The 23,375-nt window shown below is 35.1% G+C and overlaps 1 protein-coding gene across 2 annotated transcripts in view; it reads left to right on the top strand.

Moving 5' to 3' along the window:
• Window positions 1-18,952, top strand: part of LOC145242447 (BCAS3 microtubule associated cell migration factor-like) — a 156,450-nt gene extending 137,498 nt beyond the window's left edge. For both annotated transcript variants that reach the window (XM_080105503.1, XM_080105504.1), the window contains 4 exons: window positions 5,844-6,040; window positions 7,537-7,667; window positions 11,555-11,740; window positions 17,594-18,952. In XM_080105503.1, the coding sequence (XP_079961629.1) occupies window positions 5,844-6,040; window positions 7,537-7,667; window positions 11,555-11,740; window positions 17,594-17,715 (636 nt within the window). In that variant the 3' untranslated portion in view covers window positions 17,716-18,952. The remainder of the gene's footprint in view (window positions 1-5,843; window positions 6,041-7,536; window positions 7,668-11,554; window positions 11,741-17,593) is intronic.
• Window positions 18,953-23,375: the final 4,423 nt, after the last annotated feature.

Here is a 23,375-nt window from a genome sequence, read left to right on the forward strand (position 1 = left end):
ATTTTCACTTCTCTAGTATGTCTCCCTTACATGAGAAGGGGACAGCCATTTCATGTAACAATAGTAATGATTTCAAAAGTAAAAAAAACAAAAACTTAGATGCCATCAGTTAGAATTGAAGATAAAACATTTAGCACTCCAGCCACATTCCTTATAAATGTAGCTATCTAGAGATAGGTTAGAAAGATTCAATAGCAAGAAATGAATTGAATTTAGGCATGAATAGAAAGAAGTGGAAATATATCGGCAAAGATTTTACTCGTTATAAACTATCTTTGGTGATATGATTACTATTTCCTATTAATTTCAGTGTCGTGTTACTAGTAGTTCAAGAGTTTACCGGTTAAATATTTGTTCACACACACTTACTGTTTTATATATATATATACATATATATATATATATATATATATATATATATATATATATATATATAAATTTTGGTTGGACACTAAAGTTGCTGTCTGCATCCATGTAACATGGCTCAAGTGGTACACTACCACTATCGTCGTCTGTAATCACAAGATCAGCAACCATCTAAGATCTACTAGTGTTGTGGGACTTGTTGCTTTATACAGGAGTGTTTACTGACATTGTTTACTGATATTATGCTGAGAAAATAGATTTTTTTTAATGCAATAAGACTGTCTACATTTTTTTTTCTTTATAATAATTTGAAATAAGAATGAATGGCAAAATAGCTTGTACATCAAAGAACTAAAAATTTATTTATAATATAAATCTCACCTGTCTGTTTAAATGTATGTTTGTATGTCTCTCAAAAACTTTCAACAGAGGTGAGATTTTCACGAGATTGGTATAATTTTGAAGCTCGACACTTCGGACGACAAATATAAAAAAATTAGCCAAAAACGTTAATTCCTTCACCCTCAACTGAGCACTTTTCTAACAAAAACGGTCCTCTCGTGACGACAACCAGTTCTATGCATGCCTCAGATGACGTCATGACCTGATTTAGTTGAAGAACTAAAATTCATGTACGTCGCGTTAGCTCAGTTGGTTAGCGCGTTGGTTCATTATCTAAATGTTTTGGGTTCGAATCGTGGTGTGAGATGTCTTTTTTTTTTTTTTTTTTTAAATTTAAATATTGAACCAGTGTTATTAAAGCCATTTTTCACGTAACGTTCGTTTTTCTGTTTATTTTTTTTTTTTTTTTACTTCGCTTATCCACCCCCAACCACACACCCAAAAACACCTGGGTACCCACCGATTTTTTTTTTTTTAATTTTAATATCGAAACAGGCTTATTTAAGCCATTTCATTTTTCATGTTTTTTTTTTTTTTTTTAACGTTTGTTTTTTTCTGTTTTTCAGATTTTTACATTTTAACATTGTTCGTTTACTTTACGTTAGTCTTTTTTGTGTTTTTTTTTTTTTTTTTTTTTTTTTTTTTTTTTCTCGATGTTTTGATCCCGCCCAAACAAACCTGGTCATTGACCTCATTAAAAACAACTGCTGAATAGCTATTGCTTATGTCATCGTCGTAACGCTCACACAAAATCTTAACTCTACGACTTCCGTGCGGGCACCTGTCAATTTTGTTCTTACTTAAATAAATTCAAACATCTTTCAGTAACTCATTCTGGCTGGCCGAACGGTTCATGTTTTTTTTCACATTTTATTCTCCAACTTCGCCTCAGGGCTTTGGGTTCGATCCTACCAACTTACCAAAACTACCCCCGCTAGTATATATATAAAGGCAAAAATAGCACGCACATTTTTGTATATCCAAGGCTGTTTTCATGGGGAGAGGGCGGTCTCGACCACGTTACTATTTTATTTAAAAAAATTTTTTTCTTAGAACTTTCCTTACACTCTAGATTATAATATCTATTTGCTATTCCGTCCTTTCGCGTGTTTGTCTTTTTCATATAAAAAGCGAAACTAATCGGAGCGAAGTAGGCCGCTTGGCTTTCCGACCAGGACCTCCAGAAATACAATTTAGCCTTGATCAATGTTGAGGGGAAACTCTTCATATCAAACAATTGCTATTCATTTGGAGAGGTTCCCTTTTTAGGGGAAGCTGGTTTTCCCCAACATCGTGGTGATGCGAAATATGGCAGTAACTGGCCTACAACCAACCTTCATTTCTGCGCCTGCGTTATTCTTAACTTCAAGTCAACTTTTTGATTGACATCGATAAATTTGAACACTTTTCACTTCCTCTCCTGTCATAGCGTAATTGGTAAGATGTCACATTTTCTTTCACTTTTCTGCCGTCGCATCACGAGTTCCAGCCTGCCTGCCTACTACTACTTTTTTTTGCTTCAAACACCCAGGCAATGCCAGACACACTCGCTAGTCTATAAATAAAATAAACTCCTTTTTCCCCTGCGATTTTGACCTTAATAGGATTGAAAATCAAGACATTTCATGCAGATGGAATGTGCACGCACTGCAGCACATTACCTTTGGTGTGTTATAGGCCTATCACTTATCCACTTACTCGATAAATTTAGATCCCTATATTTTTTCTGCTGAGAGTCCACGGACAAATTCGGTTACAATCAATGGAAGTGGTAAAATCTTTTTCCCTCTATTACATTCATACTCCTCGTGCCCACTTATCACCGGTGGGGATACGTCCACAAGGGACACTACGAGGAAGCTCCGGTTTGAGTTTGTAGTTGCTTTAAAAAAAAGAAAAAAAGAAAAGATTCGCATTTTTCGGTTGGTTGAAATGCAACTTTCGATTACATTGAATCCAATGTTTACTTATGCCATTTCTTTTTCTTTTATTTTTTATTTTATTTATATTCAGGGGAGGGGGAGTTAATGAACCGAAGTGTTACTGATGCCATCTTTAGTTTCTTTTTTGTAGTTTTTTTTTTGTTCTTTACTTTACTTTTTTGTTTATTTCATTTACATTGGGGGGGGGGGGTAAAGTACCGAAGGGTTACTGATGCCTTTTTCTTATCACACATTCTTAGCCCAGGTTCACTTTTACCTTGCTTAATTTAATAGGTCTATCACAACGCTCTCTTACTGAAATCCATTCTCCTCTGCATTAAAAATACAGTTTACACAGAAAATCGCTTTTATTACATAAACGAAACCAACTACCATTGCATTCTCAACTGTATTTATGTCACGTTCCTTTCTTTTTTGACATAGCCTCATCAATTAATACTACCCAGCTAACATTCAGGTGAATACAGTTCAATTCTCTTACAGAAATCCGTTCTCCGCCGCATTCTACAGTTTACACAGAAACAATCGCGTTTATTAAATACACCAAAATACGAAACAAACTAACATTAGATTCCAGATTTTACATTTAACTCTATCCGTCTGTAATTATTAATTGCATATCCAACTGTATTTATGTCACGTTCATTCCTTTATCGACCTAGCCTCATCGATTAACAATTCTCAGCCAACATTCAGGTAAATACAGTTTTATATGCAGCCGATTTACTGTACTTTTTAAGGTGATATTATGGGGGAGAGGTGACTTCTTTTGCAATTAGTTACTTATTCATTATTTATTTTTACACGTTGAATTTCTCAAAGTTTCATTAGCCCAATAAAAAAAACACTACATAAATTGAGGCAGATGACATTGGATTTGAAAGAAAGCCACTATGACATGACACTGTGCATACACACGTTTAATTAACAACAAATAAAAAACCGGTGTACCTACACCTAACATCTATATGGTTAAAAAATCCATTTTTGCAGACAAACAAATTACTTTATGTGGATAAATCTTTTGCATAAACAAAACAAATAAATAAATACATTAAATGCTAGCATAAAATAAACATTTGCATTTCAGGCGCTATCTTTCTTTCTGTTTGTCTTTTTAATTTTTTTTATTTTATTTTTTTCCATTTTTTATTTTTTTTTTTTTGTTTTTCTTTTTTGGCCAATTGCATTTTTTTTAATCCCCCCCCCTTCCCCGGAAACAAACACCCGGGCAACAATTTTTTCTTTTGTCTTGATTTACTCAAAATCACGCACACCTCAAAACACCTGGGCAATGCTGGTTACCCCCCGCTAGTAAATAATAAAATATTACTTGAGACTCTAAAAATGAAAAATATTTATAACCTAACCTAAATCTCATATTTTATTAAAATAATTCTCCTTTTCTTTAAACAAAAATTTCTGCACTGCAGACGTAAAATTAAATATACAGACATTTTTTTCGTTTTTATTCATTTATTATTTGGATAAACAAATATTAATTTCATAACACTTTTAATAGTTACTCGGACTAAAATGAAAAAAATTGGAATAATTTGTTGATATTGCAACAAATTTAGGATACATTTGGATTCCATTTTTCCAAACATAATCTCCTTTAAATGACATTAAAAACCCAAATAATAACTTTAAATAATGACCTTCAGTCATAATTTTTTTTATAATTCTCAGATCTTTGCCAAGAAAATAAATTTAATATCTTCAAATTCACAGAAATATCTGCAGCCCAAAAATAACTTAAAAAGTTAAGATTACATGACTAAAATGTCATATTGTCTTCACTTCTCTATATTTTGAAGGTATGATAAAATGGTACTTGCACAGTTTAGTCAAGACATTCAAAAATGAAAATATTGAAAAAAAGGTTATATTGTACGCATCTGTTTTGAACTGAAGATCTCCAAAAAAAAATTTCATTTAATTTGATCGATTTTTTTTTTTTTTTTTTTTTTTTTTTTTTATACAGCAGAAAAATACTTATGAGAGCACGTTGAAGTCAGCCATTTTCAAATTTGTTAAACACGCCATGGGGAGATAACTCCATGTAAAGCGCCGATACTCCCTCCCCATTTTTAATTCTAGCTTTTCTTCCTAAAAATCGAACCTTTTGCTCGATATAACAAATTGTTTTTTGCTGTAAAAAATAAAAATTACTTGATGAAATTAAGTGAAATTTTTTCGGAGAACTTTGTTCCATAACGGATGCATGCAATATAACCTTTTTCCGATATTTTCATTTTTTAATGTCTTGACATATTTTACATGTACCGATAAAGTGCATTCAGATATCTTCTCGACATTGTAATATCGAAATATCATTAAAGGAGAATAATTAACTTATGTAAACACAATTTTTGTGAAAAAACTTTATTCACAAAGATGAAAATTGAAATGTTGAGTCAAAACCAAAATTTCATGCGACGAAAAATCATTAAATCTTTGTCATTTGTCAGTGTTTACAATTAAAAATGTCATACGACTCCAATCAACCACTGAAATGATACATGAACAAAAAGGGCTGCCTATTATTTTAAAACTAAATTCAATGAAATTTTGAGTCCATTAAAAAAAAAGATTTACAAACTTTATTTTATCCTGAGCTTTTTATTTTAAATGATATAGAGCCATTTAAAAAAAATGAATTCTGAGACTGCTTTGCTGGGTTGCCAGAATTACATTGCTTGACCATGTCTACAATGAAAATATCTGAAGTGCTATGGCATTGCACTAATTAAGGGCATGATGAGGGAATCGCAGATCAAATTGTGTGGATGTGTTGAGGGCCAACAATGTCATTGTTGTGAAACTTGCCTTTGCACTGGAAGTTGCCGAAAATAATGGGAAAGCCAATAAGATCGGTAGACACTCTACACAAGTTTTCTGTAAAATTGAATTTTGTTCAGACCAACTCTGTGATCATGTCCAGTGGAGACAGTGCATAATTGCAAACATTGCTGTAGCTAAGAATTAATGTATAAGAAAGTGTGTGTGTGTGTGTGTGAAATGTAGTTATGTATATGTGAACAAAATTCCACAATTATGAGAATATTTTTATTTTATTTAAATTTTATTTTTTAATAAATGTTAAAGATTTCATTTTCTAAATTTCAGGTTGAAATGTTAACCCATGCTGGTCCGCATCGCCGATTGTGGATGGGTCCTCAATTTTCCTTCAAGACCTACCAGAACAGCCAGTGCACCACCGTGTTATCTTCGAGTTCTTCTGCTCTTCTATCACAAAATCCGGAATCTTCTATTTGCTCATCTGAAATGAGTGGTGAAGACCTCTATGATTTGCAGAGTCTTGCGTGAGATGATTCCCCTCTAAGCAGGGTTTTATTTACATTTTATTGTTACCTAGCATTCGAATGGCTTCTCCAATAGTGACCTGAAAATAAGAGTTGTTTCCCTTGATTTCTTAAAAAAATAAATATTAAATTATGTGACCTCAAGTATGTATGTGTTTGTCGCTTCTATATTGATTAAAAAATGTGTTCTTTGCTATTAATCAATTAGTGTCAACTATTGCAATTTAACAAATTTGGCGAGTATCAATTTCCAACAGAAAAATGGTGAAAATCAAAAATAACTGACCAAAGGCAGTAAAAATTACTTCTCTACCTATCTGGATCATATTTTTGTTTTTGAAACCGCTTTTATTTACATTTCATTTTTTAAATTATAACTTTTACTTTGCAATGGTCATTGTCAGTTTTCCTGAAATAATCTGAGTTTGAGTGGTGAGTTTTTTTTTTGGGGGGGGGGGGGGGGCAAACGATGCAACAAATATACAAGCAATTGTTCCAGATGCAATAAAATTGAAACTAATTGAATATAGAAAATGACAAAATAAAATATTATGAACTTCCTTTTGTAACAGTTATTTGACATTTTTTGTTTTCATCTTTTTTTTTTTTCTGTTGGAAATTCTTAAGTCATAAATCCGTATTTCATGAAATAATTTTAATGATGAAATTAAAGTCTTTCATAGTGTTCCTCATCTTTCAATTGGCAATCAGTCCATCTCATTGACTCTTATCCTCAAGTAACTATTTGATTTGATGTATGATAACTCAATACTAAAAACAAAATTAATGCAGAATTGTTGCAAGGCTATATAAAGTATGTTCACGACTTAGTAATAAGGAAAACCATTATACCAATATATATATATATATATATATATATATATATATATTACATTTGTGCAATAATTTGGTAGTCCTGTAAGGACGTGTGATAGTGGCTTGTATGTGTTGACCTCTGGAAGTGTGCACAAATAGAGGTTATAGCTCATATTTTACATGAGCGATATATAGCTTAATTATAAGTCTTGACTTGTTCATACTGTATTAGCTCTATGTGTAAGCATCTTACAGGTAACAATGTTTATACAAAAAATATGCAAGCCTACCTCACATTTCTGTTTGCTGCTCTTCGAGTGCATGCTTATGAAGTGTGTGTGTTTATACGTGTGCACTGCTTGGTGTCAAGTGAAAGAGGGAACAGTCAAGGGAAACAGAAGGCTATGTCAGGTCACAGGAAATGCATGCGTATCAAAGTTATGTGATGTTTGCATGTGCTCCACTCCATGTGTGTGTGTGTGTGCTACTGCACACAGCTTGTTCTGTGCCTGTGTGTTTGATCTAGACAAAGCAAAATTGGCAAATGTAAACGGCTCACTATAGAATCATCTCAAGAAAAGTCCCCAATTTTTTAAACTTTTTATTCTCTTGTCTATTTTGTTTTAAAGTTTTCTTTGTTTTCTTTTGTTTCATTCTTCCTCTAACCTCCTTGATTTTAGGATCCAACCTACTCGCTCAAGCCCAATGGCCATGCCAAACACTAGACCTGCATACAGAAGATCTTCGGCCTCTGAGGGCAGTTTATCCGCTGCTCGAGGCACAACCTGTTCTCCTTTACTCATCGAAGTTGGTAAGCAACAAAAAATATTTCTATTCATCTGATCTGCATGCAATATTTTAGTTTCTTTTTGTATAAACACCCTCTCTCCTCAAGTCTTTTAAATAAAGGTTGGCTCTTCTACACTATTAGAACGAAATTTTAAAAATCGTAATATTGAATTTCACATAAAAAAATGGTATCTACATATTCCTCATATTTCTAAGATGGTTATATTAAAAAATTACCGAAATTGATAGGGTAGAAAATTATTTATTAAAGAAAATAGAATTTGAAGAACACGATCGTGTTTGCTCATGTAAGACACAAGAGTTCACAAGGAAGGTAATTTCCTCCTGATAATTTTTGGAAAACAAGTTTTTTGGAATTTTTTAAATGGAGCTGAGGAAATTGATTTTTATTTTGCTCAAATAAAATCTAGTTTTGATTTCCTGCATGCCCACTGTACGTGTCATGGTATGATACATTTTCCTCTTACTATATGAAGAAATTATGATTTATTACACAAAAGATAATAATTATCCAAATAACATAATAAAAAATAATTATTAATGATTAATAATATACATTATCCATGTAATAACATAATAAAAATAAAACACAAAAATAATTTAATAATTATAACAAAATAACAATACTTCAAATATTATATAATATAAAAAATAATAAATTACTTAAAAGATTATATAAAATAATATAAAAGTATTACTTAAGAATTTGAATATAAAACGTTCAAATTAGTGTCTCTGGAGATTTTCAAAATATGGAACAAAAAACATTCTAAACTGTTTGTTCCAGAACCTTCTCTAACGATTGCTATAAATAGCGAACGGCCGCAAATTATAATTATAACATGATGTTGGGATGCAAATGAGAGGCGACCATCTAGTATAACTCCGACCGAAAGAAAAACAAAATTCGAGTCGTTAAAATAACCGATGAACCAAACAAGATACAGAAGAATCTTTTATCAACAAATAGGTAAATATAGATTTTCCTGAATTATATTTGACCAAAAGCATGTATGTTTTAAAAGATCAAAAAACAAACATTACTTAAAAGCATTTACTTCTATCTAAAGCGAAATAACCAGAAAACAGTTATCTCCCTTACACTATAGATTATAAACACCTTATTGAAATTCATTTTCTTTACTATTTTTAATTTTGCTTTTCTTTAATAAAAATTTGTTTTTCTTTTCAAATTTTTTTACTCTTTTATTTTTCATTGATATGTTTGCAGTGTTCCGATACCCCTAGACTAAGGAAAAACCGTAACATATGGATTCACAAGGGAGGTAATTTCCTTCCGATAACTTTTGGAAAACAAGTTTTTGGAATTTTCCAAATCGAGCTGAGGAAATTGAATCCGCAATATTTATTTTGCTCAAATAAAATCTAGTTTTGATTTCCTGCATGCTCATGAACTTTTGGCAAGTTCACTGTATATATGTTATGTTTATTTGTTTTGCGTTGGTCACATTAAACATTTAGAATTACTTCCCTTGTTTCATTTTGCTCTATTTTATAAAAAACGAGATGGCTGCAATTTTTCACTTTCTAACACGATTAATGTTGGGTTTTTGTCTTTTTGTTTTTATAATTCAGTAATATTTAGGTAATTTCAACTGCATAATTTGGCAGCTACCATCATAATTTATTAGAATTGACAAAAATCAATAGAAACCAATTTTTTTTTTTTTTTTAATCTAAAAACTCCATTTATCGACTACAAAATTTCGTCCTAATTGTGTAGAAGTGGCGAAAGCTTTAGACAAATACTCGATAGTATTTGACAATTTACACTCTAGGAATGTGCTTTGACGAACTTGCTGCACATCCTTCCTCAATTTAAATACCCCTGATCAACTCAACAAGCAGCAAAATCCACCCCTTCACTGTAGAGCTTTCCATATGCTGGAAAGATTTCTACTCTAATAGTGTCTTTCCTGGAGTTGCTTGCCTTTGGAATTTGTTCCCTGCTACTTCAACAGTACCAACAAAAATTTAAATTTAATGTAAACAAAACTATTTGCTGCACAAATATCCATTAAATCTGTACCCTAATTCTGTTCACACTAGCTCCTGATTTGGGGGTGAACAAAAATTGAAAAGAGGTGTCCACACACTGGATCTCCTGATGCTATGTTTCGTTTATTTGCAAAAGAGGTCTACATAGCTATATAAGATGTTCAATTTGTCACTTAAAACTGATAGAAAAAGCTTAACAAATCTTGATGATAAATTTTAAAATTGATGATCAGGTCTAACAAGAGACAACATTCATTTTAACTTAAAATATAAATTATTTAATCTTAATTATAAATGTGAACATTGCTTTTGTATGTTCACTGCACCACAGTTATTGTTTTACACGTTGCATCCAAGTCAAAATATGTCGATCGATCCAGTTAATGCTGCAACAAAGTGTCTTCGTACCAAGCAAAACCAAAGTCCAGCTATGCTTATTATTTTTGAAGTTTGCAAGTGGTATCCGTCTGCTTAATTGAATGACAGCATTAGATTCTTGCCCAACTACACCAAAACTTAATATAGTCCTTTACTGAAAGTTTTAAAGGATCTAACCTAAAAAGCTGTGTCATAACTCTCCCGAAAACTTTCTCTCTCCAAAGTTCAACTCCCTTCTCTTCTTTCTGAATATGATCATTCTCTTCACCCTTGACTGCTTCTGGTCTTTTATTGGTGGTCACTATTTGGACCACACAAAAGTTGGCCAGAAGCTAACATCCAGATCTTTTCATCAAGGTTTTATCTAGAGCCAATCTAAGAAAATTTCTTTTCCCACAAAACTGATCTCAGCATGGCAATTCTAACAAATAAGGCACTTTTTCAAAGAATATCTCTTTGGTGGTCTGACTCTGACCAGATATTTTCAGCATCAGCAAAGCATGCTGCACAGCACATGTTTACATAATGATTGAGATTAGATAAAATATATTTCAAGATAAAAATGGGCGTTGTTTTAGGAGTTTTGTTTCTTTCAAAATTGCTGAAAGACTGATATATACCGGTCAAGGATCTCTTATCAACAATCAATCCGACAGACTGGCTTTTTATCTGTTCATAGTCCTAGAAGGTCTGCCTTTTCAGGCTTTGCTTTTCCTCTTTGGAGAGTAGTTAGTTTATTACTACCTGAGGAGCCTTGATCGGGAAATGCCAATGGGACTAACTAGACAATTTTTAAGCCAAAGTGCTCCTTTAGGGGTGTTAGCCTACTCTACTCACTTTTAAAGTCTTGTGCCATATCATGTGGAAAGGGTTGTCTTTTTTTTTTTTTTTTTTTTTTTTTTTTTTCCTTAACTAAGAATTGCTTTTGGCTAATTTTTACAAGACAAGTTTCATATAAAATGATCTTTTTGATTGAAATTTCAAAATAAAGGGGACCGTTTTTCCAATAAGCTTCCATAAAAGTTTGAAGGACGTATGAAAAAGTAATTTTTTGAAGTTTTGTTATTCAAGATCTTATTGTTGATAAAACTGTTCTAGATGTAAGGGGTGTTCATTTAATGAAATAAAAAAAATCAAAAAAAAAATCGATTTTTTTTTTATTTAAAAAGTTTTTCTAATACAAAAATGAATAAAAGTCATGCTTTTCTAGGAATATTAATATTCATATGATTACTAGAAAAAATCTGATTTGAGGAAGTTAAAGAAAATGTCTTCAACTGGAAAAATAATTGTATCAATCGGTATAAAAAGTAGAATAACAAAACATTTCAATCATTATTTACAATATTGTGAATATGCTGCGCAAGAAGTGTGTAGGGCCCCCCCCCCTCTATTTTCATTTAGTTAAAAAAAAAAAAAAAAAAAAAAAAAAAAAAAAGGGACTGACTGAGCTGTGTATGAGTATATATTTTTTTCTGTTCCTTTTTGTAGGTAGTTTTGAGCAATCTCCTAACCTGAGTGATGTCTATGGCTACTGGACAGAATCTGAATTATCACGTTTGCCAAGAGGAAACACTGAACATAATGAGGAAGATGATAATCGTCTGCGAGAACACATTGCTGATGCCATGCTGGAATCTCCACATCGTGATGGAGGGGGACCCACCAGCCTCAGGGGTAAGACTTTCACTAGAAATTAACATTTCTTTTTCTTATTTAGCAGTAGTAGTATAGAATATAAATCTCACATTCTAGCGCGCACGCTTTTTATATACTAGCAGCGGGAGCGCGCACGCTTTTTATATACTAGCAGCGGGAGCGCGCACGCTTTTTATATACTAGCAGCGGGAGCGCGCACGCTTTTTATATACTAGCAACGGGAGCGCGCACGCTTTTTATATACTAGCAACGGGAGCGCGCACGCTTTTTATATACTAGCAACGGGAGCGCGCACGCTTTTTATATACTAGCAGCGGGAGCGCGCACGCTTTTTATATACTAGCAGCGGGAGCGCGCACGCTTTTTATATACTAGCAACGGGAGCGCGCACGCTTTTTATATACTAGCAGCGGGAGCGCGCACGCTTTTTATATACTAGCAGCGGAAGCGCGCACGCTTTTTATATACTAGCAGCGGAAGCGCGCACGCTTTTTATATACTAGCAGCGGGAGCGCGCACGCTTTTTATATACTAGCAGCGGGAGCGCGCACGCTTTTTATATACTAGCAGCGGGAGCGCGCACGCTTTTTATATACTAGCAGCGGGAGCGCGCACGCTTTTTATATACTAGCAGCGGAAGCGCGCACGCTTTTTATATACTAGCAGCGGAAGCGCGCACGCTTTTTATATACTAGCAGCGGGAGCGCGCACGCTTTTTATATACTAGCAGCGGGAGCGCGCACGCTTTTTATATACTAGCAGCGGGAGCGCGCACGCTTTTTATATACTAGCAGCGGGAGCGCGCACGCTTTTTATATACTAGCAGCGGGAGCGCGCACGCTTTTTATATACTAGCAGCGGGAGCGCGCACGCTTTTTATATACTAGCAGCGGGAGCGCGCACGCTTTTTATATACTAGCAGCGGGAGCGCGCACGCTTTTTATATACTAGCAGCGGGAGCGCGCACGCTTTTTCAGCATGAGTTACTTATGACATGACATGACTAAGTCTTAATGATTATCACCTACTAAAAATGCAAAACCCATTATTTATAAAAATATATTGTAAATTATTTTTATATGTACATTATATGCAAGTACATGTTGCATTATTGCATCAACCCACATTGCACAGTACAACTCTGTACTTTTTTTTTGTCATTACCTTACACTGATGATTTGCATTAGATGAAATCAGTCAGGAATGCATAGTCCAGACAGTAGTTGCTAATAGCCAGCCCCAAAAAGATTTATAGATGCTCATCGCATTATTTGGACTTGATGGTTTTCATGTGGAAAAAGGTTGACTCGCATAAATGAAACCAAATAATACAGTCAAGAAGGTAACACATTTACTAATGTTTGGGTCGTTTGTAAGTTCCATAATCGTTTGTGAGCTCTGAATCCGCTGAACATCTGCTTATAGTGTCAGAATCCTCACTCCAGAAGAGTTCAGGTGAAAGTGTTGCAATTTTCAATGCCAGTGAAACAACCTCAACATCTTTTTAGAAAGAGCAGCACATGAATGTAGCAATTAGCTTGAGTAAACCAAAGTCTTTAAAGCATTTGTCGAAGTCTGCCGAACAATTGCCAGTTTGTTTTATCCAGCGTGCACTCAAGTTGCGCACATGACTGCCACAAGATTCTGAAAGTTTGTCAGTGCCAACATTTTTTTTTTCAATACCCAGAGACTCTGCAATCGACATAATGGGTACCCCTGTATTAGTGAGACCCGTGGAATAAGAAATTTAATCGAAAAATATGATAAAGCCGATATTTTTCTGGATAATGCAAAAAATTATTTTTTTAGATAGAAAAAACAAATAACACGCAGTAAACATGAGTTTAACATTTTATGAAAATATTGTCCATTGTATTTGTAAAATGTTTTTGACTCCTAATGGGGGTATGAGACGAATGGATTCGCCAATCCTTTTTATAACCAATGGCTGTGCTAAATAACCAATGAAAACGTTTCAAAATTATTATAAAAATTGTCGAATTTTAGATTCAATCAGTTCGATATTAACTACACCATGGACCGCATTTGATTCTTGGCCGCCATCTTGGTTACTAATCCGAACTACACTGCCATCTTTGTTCAACACAATGTCTCAAAACTTAACAGGTTATGCCACCGTCTTTTCTTTGACGGATCGGAATCTAAATTCGAATTGTGGCAGGTAAAATTTCTGGGATATCTAAGTATTCGCAAACTACAGTCATACAATCTCCAACAGAGAATCCAAACGACCCCGAATTTCTCAAAAAGAACGCGACTGTTTTTGCAGAACTGATTCAATGTTTAGACGATAGAAATCTGTCTCTGATTATAAGATGGAAGGAAAGCATTGAACATATTAAGAGAACATTATTTATCAAAAGGGAAACTGAAAATTATATCGCTATATACAGAACTAACATCTCTGAAACGTAATTAGGATGAAACGATTACCGACTACGTTATAAGGGCAGAAACAACCGCCAATGCCTTAAAACTCTCAGGTGAAATAAGCGATAGCTTGTTGATATCAATGACCCTGAAGGAACTTCCAGCCGATTTTAAACCATTTACAACTGTTATAACTCAGAAAAACAAACCCATAAATTTCAGCGAATTTAAAGTGACATTGCGCAGTTACGAAGGGACTAATCGTATGCTCGTGGACAATAATAACTCCAGCAATATTATGAAGTTCAAAAATGCTTCTTGAAAGCAGACACCACCAAATTACGCACCTCACCGCAACGTCTCCAAAAGTTCTTTTCCCAAGAAAAGAATAAAATTATCTGCTATAATTGTGGACAACCCAACCACAAAAGTTTCCAATATCGATATAAAAGTTCTAAAATGGACTCCGTAAAAAACGTTGAACTTTGAGGAAGAACATACATTTCTATTCACATGTAACTTTGACAATACCACAAATGGTAAAAATTCCTTGTAGACTGGTGCTACAGCGCACATTATCACCAAGGAATCTGATTTAATTTTGATTCAAACTTTAATCCTCAAAGTCATTTTGTCAAACTTGCTGACGGTAGTCAAATAAATGATATAGTCTTAAAGAGGCGATGCTAAAATATCCCTAAAAAATAATAAAGGCGAAATCTGTAACTGTATTCTAAAAAATGCTCTGTTCATACCTACATTTAAGCAAGACATATTTTCTGTGCAGGCTGCAATTAAATAAGGCGCGAATATACAATTTGGCCAAAATACATCAAAATTGATATACCCCAATGGAACTGTACTTGACATTAAAGAAAATGGCTGACTATATTATTTAAAAAGTATGGTTCCCTCAAAAACTGCATGTCACGACTTGGAAACCTGGCATAAAATTCTAGGACACTGCAATACAGCTGATATTAAAAAATTACCAAATGTAGTCGCAGGCATGAAAATGATACCTTCAGACGATCTACCAAATTGTGATGTGTGTGCACAGGGAAAAATGACAAAAGATATAAGCGAAACGCCAGACAAAAAAAGCTACGAAAATTCTCTCACTTGTGCATTGTCTTAGCAGGTCCGATCAGTCTGATGGGGAAAGAAATAATCTAAGAAATCCCAAAAGAGAAGTCAAAATCACACCAAAAAAAAAAAAAATTGTAAATTGTCCGGGGCACGACGTTAAACTGCGACCATTTCTACCTTACTAACCAAATTAAACTAATACCTAACATAATGTTTCCAGTTTTTTGTTGTTGACTCCTAATGGGGGTACGAGACGAATGGATTCACCAATCATTTTTATAACCAACGGCTGTGCTAAACAACCAATGAAAACATTTCAAAATTATTATAAAAATTGTTGAATTTTGGATTCAATCAGTTTGCCGTTAACTACGCCACAGACCGCATTTGATTCTTGGCCGCCATCTTGGTTACTAATGTGAACTACGCCGCCATCTCTGTTCAACACAATATCTCAGAACTTAACAGTATTTTATAGAACTGACCCAAATGGGATAAATTACTAAGTACTAATAAATACTCAGAAAGTAATATTGTGTTGCATAGTTCAATACAAATAATAAAATCACATTTTAAGAGACAATCTTTAATTTACTCTTTAGTCCAGCACCTCTTGACAAACAATGTTCATTTTTTCCTCGTTTCTTTCGAGTCTTCCCTTTTCACTTTGCTGACTTCTTCAGTGAAGAACTGCTGCATGTTGAAATTATGAGTTTTTCTCACAACATAACAATGATCATTTTTTTTATATTTGAAAAAAATGCTACATCAAAAGGTGGTCACTTTCATATTCTTGTCTAGTGTTGTCAGATTAGCCTTTTTAATTTAAAGCCAAATTTTGCAAATTTAGCCTCTCCCCTATTTTTTTTTAAATTTTTTTTTTTACCGGATTAACCTTCAAAAATTGTATTTGGCCTCAAAGCATAATGTGCACACTAAAGAAGGAACAAGCAGAATATTATATAGATGAGAGCCAAAAGACCAGACCTCAAAATGATCTTTTGTGTAGAATGTTAATTTTTGTAGTTAGACATTATTTTTAAACATAATGTTGATGTAATATTCTAAGCCACTTCTTGTTTGTATGCAAGTTATCACCTTTCGCTCACATTTAAAAAAAAAAAGTTAGCAACAATAGTGATTGGTGATTAATCTGTAGCTTAGAGAAAAAATTTGGACCCATTTTTTAAAAGGAATTGTTCCCAAATTATGTTGTTCCAGCAGGTAAGAGTACAAATTTAAATACACTTGTGACATTTGTTTTATTTTGAATAATGCTTAACTGATGATTATTTTTACCATCAAAAGACAGAATATTATTTTACAAAGAATTAAGTTTTTACAATTTTCAATAAAGAAGAAACATGTTTTATTTATTTGCAGAATATTTAGCTGAGAATTTTTTTTACAAAAGTTTAATTTTTTTTATTGACCTTGATTGCTACTATGGTTAAAAATGTTAGGATAAAATATTACCTATTGTAAAAATGGAGAAAAAAAAACGGAGAGTTACTAGCTTTGGGCATGTAGAGTTTCACACATTGGGCACTCGATTTTCAGTGGATAAAAACAACTTGTGTTTGTAGTTGGATTTTTATTGGTGATTCATTTGCATATGAAGAGAATTATTTTAAGGACGAATTAAGACAGGCAGTTGAATTTTTGAGAGCTGAGAGAGAATGCTGCAGTTATTTGTTGATGTTCATTGCAGTGTCGAAGTTTTAATTTCCTTACAGGATTAGATATTTCACAATATTTACACAAGTTATAAATTATATAAATTAATGTAGAAAGCACTTTGGAATTCCCACCCACTAGTCATTAGTAATTGTAATGTTGGCTGTTTTGACAGAGCTGCTGTTAATGTTTCACATGGTATGATTTGCGTTAATTTAAAAATACGACTATCGTTTTTATTGAAATTAACTTGATGAAAAGTAAATATTTGATTATTTTGCTTGTATTATGATTACAACATAAGGTACAATAATTTGTAAAACTTGTGATATTTAAGAAATTAAGTAAAAAATAGATTTGTATCTTTCTTGAAATATAATTGTTTATTTAAAGTTGAACACAAATGTATCAATTTCGTCTGTAACTGGTGCTGTTTAGATCATAAACAAAAAATGCTTTGTCTAACAAGCTTCTTAGTGGGAATGTGTTTTTTGAAAGAAATCTGAGCAAATTGTTGTTTAATGTAGATTGTGAAAGAAAAACTACTAATCTGGATCAAATATTTTTCAGATGTATTGCTACATGGGTCTAAAATCGAATCCTAATTTTTTTTTTTTTTTTTCTGTGGATTGTTCAGATTTTTCATACCTCCCCGTCCTTATTATTCTTATTAACATTAAAAATTGTTTTTTTTTTTTTTTTTTTTTTTTTCAGATAGTGACGTCTTTGATGGTGATGTGGAAGATATTACAGCCACAACTGCCTGCATTGAAGGCAAAACTGTGTGCGTCACTGATCGTGATATGGATGGACTTTGTTTAACTGAACCAATGTGATTATCAAAGAAAAAATATAAATAAATTAAACATTTTAAAAACGGAAAAAAATTCCTAATCTTACTCGATTGCATCCACCCCATACACACAAACACTGACAATGCTCATTTATCAACTTTTCGGCATTCCTTGTTAAAAAACACAATCACTAAAAGTGCTGTTCTCCCTTCCAAAAAGCATTGCTCAATTCTCCACCAAGAATTTGTGAATGCACAAATCAACTGTAACTGTTTTTTCTTGAATACTAATCTAATAATGCAAAGCTATCAGTGACAATGGGGATAGGCATAGAATATAAACGTAAATAAGTGAGGATTGATATTTTAAATTGTGAACTACTGTCCATATCTTGGATGTAATTCTTACATTTCAGCTGAAGAAACCTTACCTTCTTCACGTGCATCTTCTCAAACTCTGCAATCTATACAGAACTTTAGAACTAAACCCTTTATTCAATCAACAGATTAACACAAGTGTTCAGTAAAAATCTGTGACAGTTTTCTGACTTACTGTAAGTGATACCGACTAAAAATAAAAATTACTTAAAACTTTTTTACCAAGCATAATTAACAAAACAAAAACGATCTATCCCATGAATTAATAAGAGTTCACTTTGAAATTTTGTATAGAATTTGACAAGATGCACCTGAAGATAGATTATATCAACTGTAATTTTGTGAGAATAGCAGTATAAATAATACAAATTTAATAAGTGTTAACAAATGCGCAAGAGAATCCAAGAAAAGACTGAACGAATATGAAAAACAGTGAGAAATGGAGCAAGTTAAAAATACCAGAACATATGACTTTCTTTAACATGTCTTTATTTCATAAATAAATACTTGTTAGATGTAAAGAAAAATGCTTTGGGGAACAAGAGCCACTTTACAAGCCCATGTGAAAAAAAACCAACAACAAAACTTTTTTTTCCTTTTTAAAGGAAAGAAAGAAAAAAAACGTCAAATGACCAAAAATTCTAAACGTTTACTGCTGGTTGGTTAATTTTAAATAAAAAAAAATTCTTTTCATTTTTTTTTTAAATTTATAAATTTTTGTTATGTAAAATCAACTGAGAAAACGTTGCCTTCGCTCATATTTTTGTTGAGTTTTAAAAATTGTTTTGTTAAGGTCATTGGCACCAGCGAAGCAAAAAAAAAAAAAAAAAAAACTACAAAATCTGTTGAAAAAATTTGTCATTAATAAAATAAATTTTTTTAAATGTTACATCCACATTTTCCTTCTGACTTTGTCATTTTCTATTTTTTTTGTTTTTAATTTTAAGTTACAATGCTGGATGAAAAACTTAGCTTTCAAGGATTACGTAAGTTTAGTGGACCTTTATTGTTAGTTTTAAGGCTCGGCTTTTAGAGGCTATAAACAAGAGAAGTCCATCAGGAGTTATGTCTTAGTTTGTTTTTTTAAGTCCTGGTTTGTGAGGATGAGTCAATGCCAGATTTAGGTACTTGATTTTGATGCCTGTGGATCAAGGGTCTCTTTCAGTTAGTAGATTTAAGTTTCAGCAGTTTGGTGAGCATAGACAAATGAATCCTTATCTTAAAAATTCCGAAGCATTATCTAAGTGAAGCAGGATGTTCTATTTTCAGTTCTTTCTTATTACTGTCCCTTTCTTCCTGACCTCAATTCGTGATACTAAGTATTTCCCTTCTTCACCCTCTTTCTGAAACGAACAACACGAAATCTTTCCCCGACCGAAGCAAATGAAAAAAAAATACTGCTGCCACAAAGAAAATCCGACATCTTTTATATCCGTGGGGAGCGCAAACTAATGCAAATGAGTACAAACTGGATTTCCTGTACGATCACACAGGCGCAGTGTCATTTGTGCATTAGACGCGAGAGCATTTGGCTCGTCATACATTGTCTACACTCCTCCCTAATCACAGCATGTGCAAGGTCATGCTGGTAATCTTCAGCGTGTACTTCACTGCAAGGGTGGTTCTGGGGTCCCTCTTCTGTGTTATCCGTGGGCCAGGCAGTGTCATACACTCAATATCATTTGAAGTCTCATCTGGTCGGTTTTCCGAGGGTTCTCCATTTTGGGTTGGTTGTCGGCCAGGCAGTGTAATACATGCAGTGTCCTCTGAAGTCTCATCATCTGCATTACCAGAAGGGATGGAATATGTCCGGGGTCGTATCTCCTTCACACGGCGCGGGACACCATCAACGCCAATGGCTTTCGGGCTGATCACTTCCATCACTGTTCCTTCTTAGAACTTGGATGTACATTGATAACCTGGCGGTTTTACCCATACAGTTACCCAGATGGTATTGAGTTTGTGCGGAAGCAGGTAATGTGGGTACTGGATTGATGTTCTTCACCCTAACTTCATATCTATAGATCCTGTTGGCAGGTGCTGTCAACGATGTATTGTCCTAGGGTGTGACATTGTACCAATACACTGCTTCCTGATCAGTGCATCTCTTTCTGGCTGCAATCCGCTTAGTACTGCGGTTACATCGTTCGGCAATGCCATTACCTGCTGGCACGTATACACACCGAAACCGCAGGCGTACTCCCCAACCAGCAGAAAGCTCCTTGAATTCCGTACTGGTAAATACAGTGTCATTGTCAGTAAGCAGTTCCTGCAGTGGGCCATGGTCCAAAAATATCGACTCAAGATGCTGAATGATGTCTGGAATTCTGCAACAACATCCGCCAAATGGTAAAACACACTGGACCGCAATCGGTGAGCGTCAGGAAATGTCTGCTGTTAAAATGTTATATCCATCCCCAACCTTTGCTAATTAGCTTGCACCGCCAATTTCCCTGGTGTCCAATTAACTGGAGATGGATTAATCGTCCGACATTCCTCACATTCTCCGATAGTTGACCTTATATCAGCTTTGGTAATTGGTGGGCTTGCCCAACAATTACCAAACGAAATATGCTGTGCGTCGGATGCCTGGATGTGCACTACTCTTATGCAGTTCCATGATCTGACTACTAGTCATTGCGTTACGTTTTGAAGCACAGGTCAGAGATACAGGCTCAGTCGCGAATTTCATCCTATCAAACCACCTTTGTGGAACACGTGTCATAGGGTCTGCCAAGTTTTGACTCGACGGGACTAGAGCAACATCTATTGAAAAAACATACTCCTCTACCAGTAATTTTTATCGTGTCCAATCGTCGTCGGAGTAACATTTCACTGGTAGCCTTTGTGCATACTCTAATTTTTCCAGTGAGTGTGTTCACCAACCAGTGATACACACTTACCGAGTCCATTTTTTAGGTGTATAAATTTGGCCTTCCAGTGTAACGCAAGGTTGATGCCCTTCAATGCTGCATCAAGTTCAGCCAAGTTAATATGCTGCATGTTGTTCATGGATCGCAACCAATATGCATCTTCGAAGACAATAGTATCACGTTCCAGGAGCACGCCGGTTGCCTGGGAACTTGCGTCCACCCATACATTGAAATCTTGTCTGTTTACACACCATAGACTCTGCTTCACCCTGGCCATTGTTTCCTGGAGCATTTGAAGTGGAACATTCTCTGTGGTATCGTCCTATCCTTCGGTTACGGTGTTGGCCTGTCGCTTTGATTCCTGATGCTGCTCGTAGCCACCCAAAAAATGGTAGATGCCCAATCAGTTTCTCACGCAGGGAGAAAATGGCTCAACATGTCACAATCTCTGGAACATCTGGAATCATACTACCATGCTTCCATCACAGTGCCACGCTCCCCCCAGATGTCCAATCCAAGCACCACTTGTGCGCCATCTTCAAGCCACTCTGGTTCCTTGCTTTCCAGTCCAAACTGAAGAAAATGCTTCTTCACTCGTTCCACAGGTGCCACGCTGTTGTTGATGTATAAATCCTCTATATTTGCCGATGTTGCTTCTTGAACAGTGATATCTTTGGACAAAACAACCTCCACAATTGCCTGCATAATAGATGGGGCTACGTTAAGCCCAAATCCCATCCTAGTCGGGCAGTATCACTCCTCCTTCACAACCACGGTTTGGAACGGCCATGAAGAATGGGGCACATATACCTGAAAGTAGGCCTTTCTCAAGTCAAATACTAACACGTCGGACCCTTTCCCCTGCCAGTCTCTCAGCTTTTGTGAACACACATCCGCACGTGCCATGTATGCATCCACATGGTCGTTTAGTTCACGGTAATCCATAACAGGCAGCACTTTTCCCTTATGCTGAACAATCGCCATTTGTGGGATTAGTCCCTTGGGTGGACCAAGCTTTTTCTCCGGGTATGGTATCAGCCATCCATTGCGAATCCAAGTTTGCAATTCGCAGTCATAGTCCTTCCGAATGTGTTTAGACACTGTATTCAGGTGTCTGATTGATCAGCTGTTGTAGCGGCTGCTCACTCGATCACTTCCAGGTTGCAGTCTAATGTTTCTTAGTTGGGTCGAATATGACATCAAAGTCAGGTCATTCTATTTTCACTGCAACAGCAGTGCCGACACCGCAAACTTCCTTCGGGGAAATTGGCCTACCCATATTCATTTATATGAATGCCGTCCAACAGGCGGATGACATCAATTCCACACAAGAGATCGAATCCCAACAGATCTCCATCCATGGCCAACATCACCACCACAAGGATCCTTTTATCCACCTGCAAACTGATCTTGGTTGCTCCTTTGCTGGTCATACTCTTTCCATCAAGTCAGTACCTCTGTCTTGTGTCCATTCTGTGGACCACAAACTGTACTCCTTACTAGAGATCGGATGCACCCAAAGTCAATCAATGCATCCCGAATCACTCCGTTGACATGTACCAGCTTCACTGGCAGGTTGGTTCTCATCCTACTCTGGTCGAGAGTGGTGCTCGCATCTTGCCCCTATTTCCATTTTCTGGACATTTTGGTGCGATGTCATTCTTTCTAACATCGGTAGCATCAAATGCATGGTGTATGGTGCTGCCTTGATCGTTCGAGCTGGCAGTGCTTAGCAAGATGGTTGGCTCTAGAGCAATTGAAACACTGCAGTGAGTTCTCAAACGGCTTGAGTAGAAGCCCTTTTTTCTGTGTCTGACCTGTCAATAGTGGCTGCAACCCGTTCGTTATTTACCACAAATCTTGCTTGGCTGAGGATACTTTCTGTTGGGGTCTGGTTGATATCAGCAGATGCACACAGCAACTCGTGAGTATGGGCAGGCAGTCCAGCCATGAATGGATACTTCAGTGTCTGGCTCAGGACTCCTCCGAACAGGCTGGAGAGCTTTGTTAATGCAGCATGGAACTCATCTACCGACTCGTCCGAGTGTAAAGTGCATCTTGAAAACTGCTTGTATGCCTCACATGAGTAAAGCGCAAAGGCCCTGCGCAGTGCATCTTTCGCCTGTGTTACATTATTCTTATCTGCATCTGACAGCTGTTGGTAGACATCGAAAGCTCCTCCAGCTAGTCACCAGGGGATGACCTGTTCAACTCTGTCAACTTCCAAGAGCTTGCAGATATGAAGAAATTTTTATCCACTTCTTTCTGTGGAAGGTAATTCTTCACAGCTAAATACAAGTTACATATATCAAGTAAAACACTGAAACAATTAAGGAAGAAACAAAAAGAAAAAAAAAAAAAAGGAGGAATCGAAATTATTAAATATAATGTTAGAAAGAAAACTTTGTGACCTCATAGGGCTGCCAAAAAATGTCCATCTGGCTTACAAGAT

Source organism: Euprymna scolopes, chromosome 21, assembly GCF_053919585.1.
Source record: "Euprymna scolopes isolate OS-2025 chromosome 21, ASM5391958v1, whole genome shotgun sequence".
NCBI classification, from domain to species: domain Eukaryota; kingdom Metazoa; phylum Mollusca; class Cephalopoda; order Sepiida; family Sepiolidae; genus Euprymna; species Euprymna scolopes.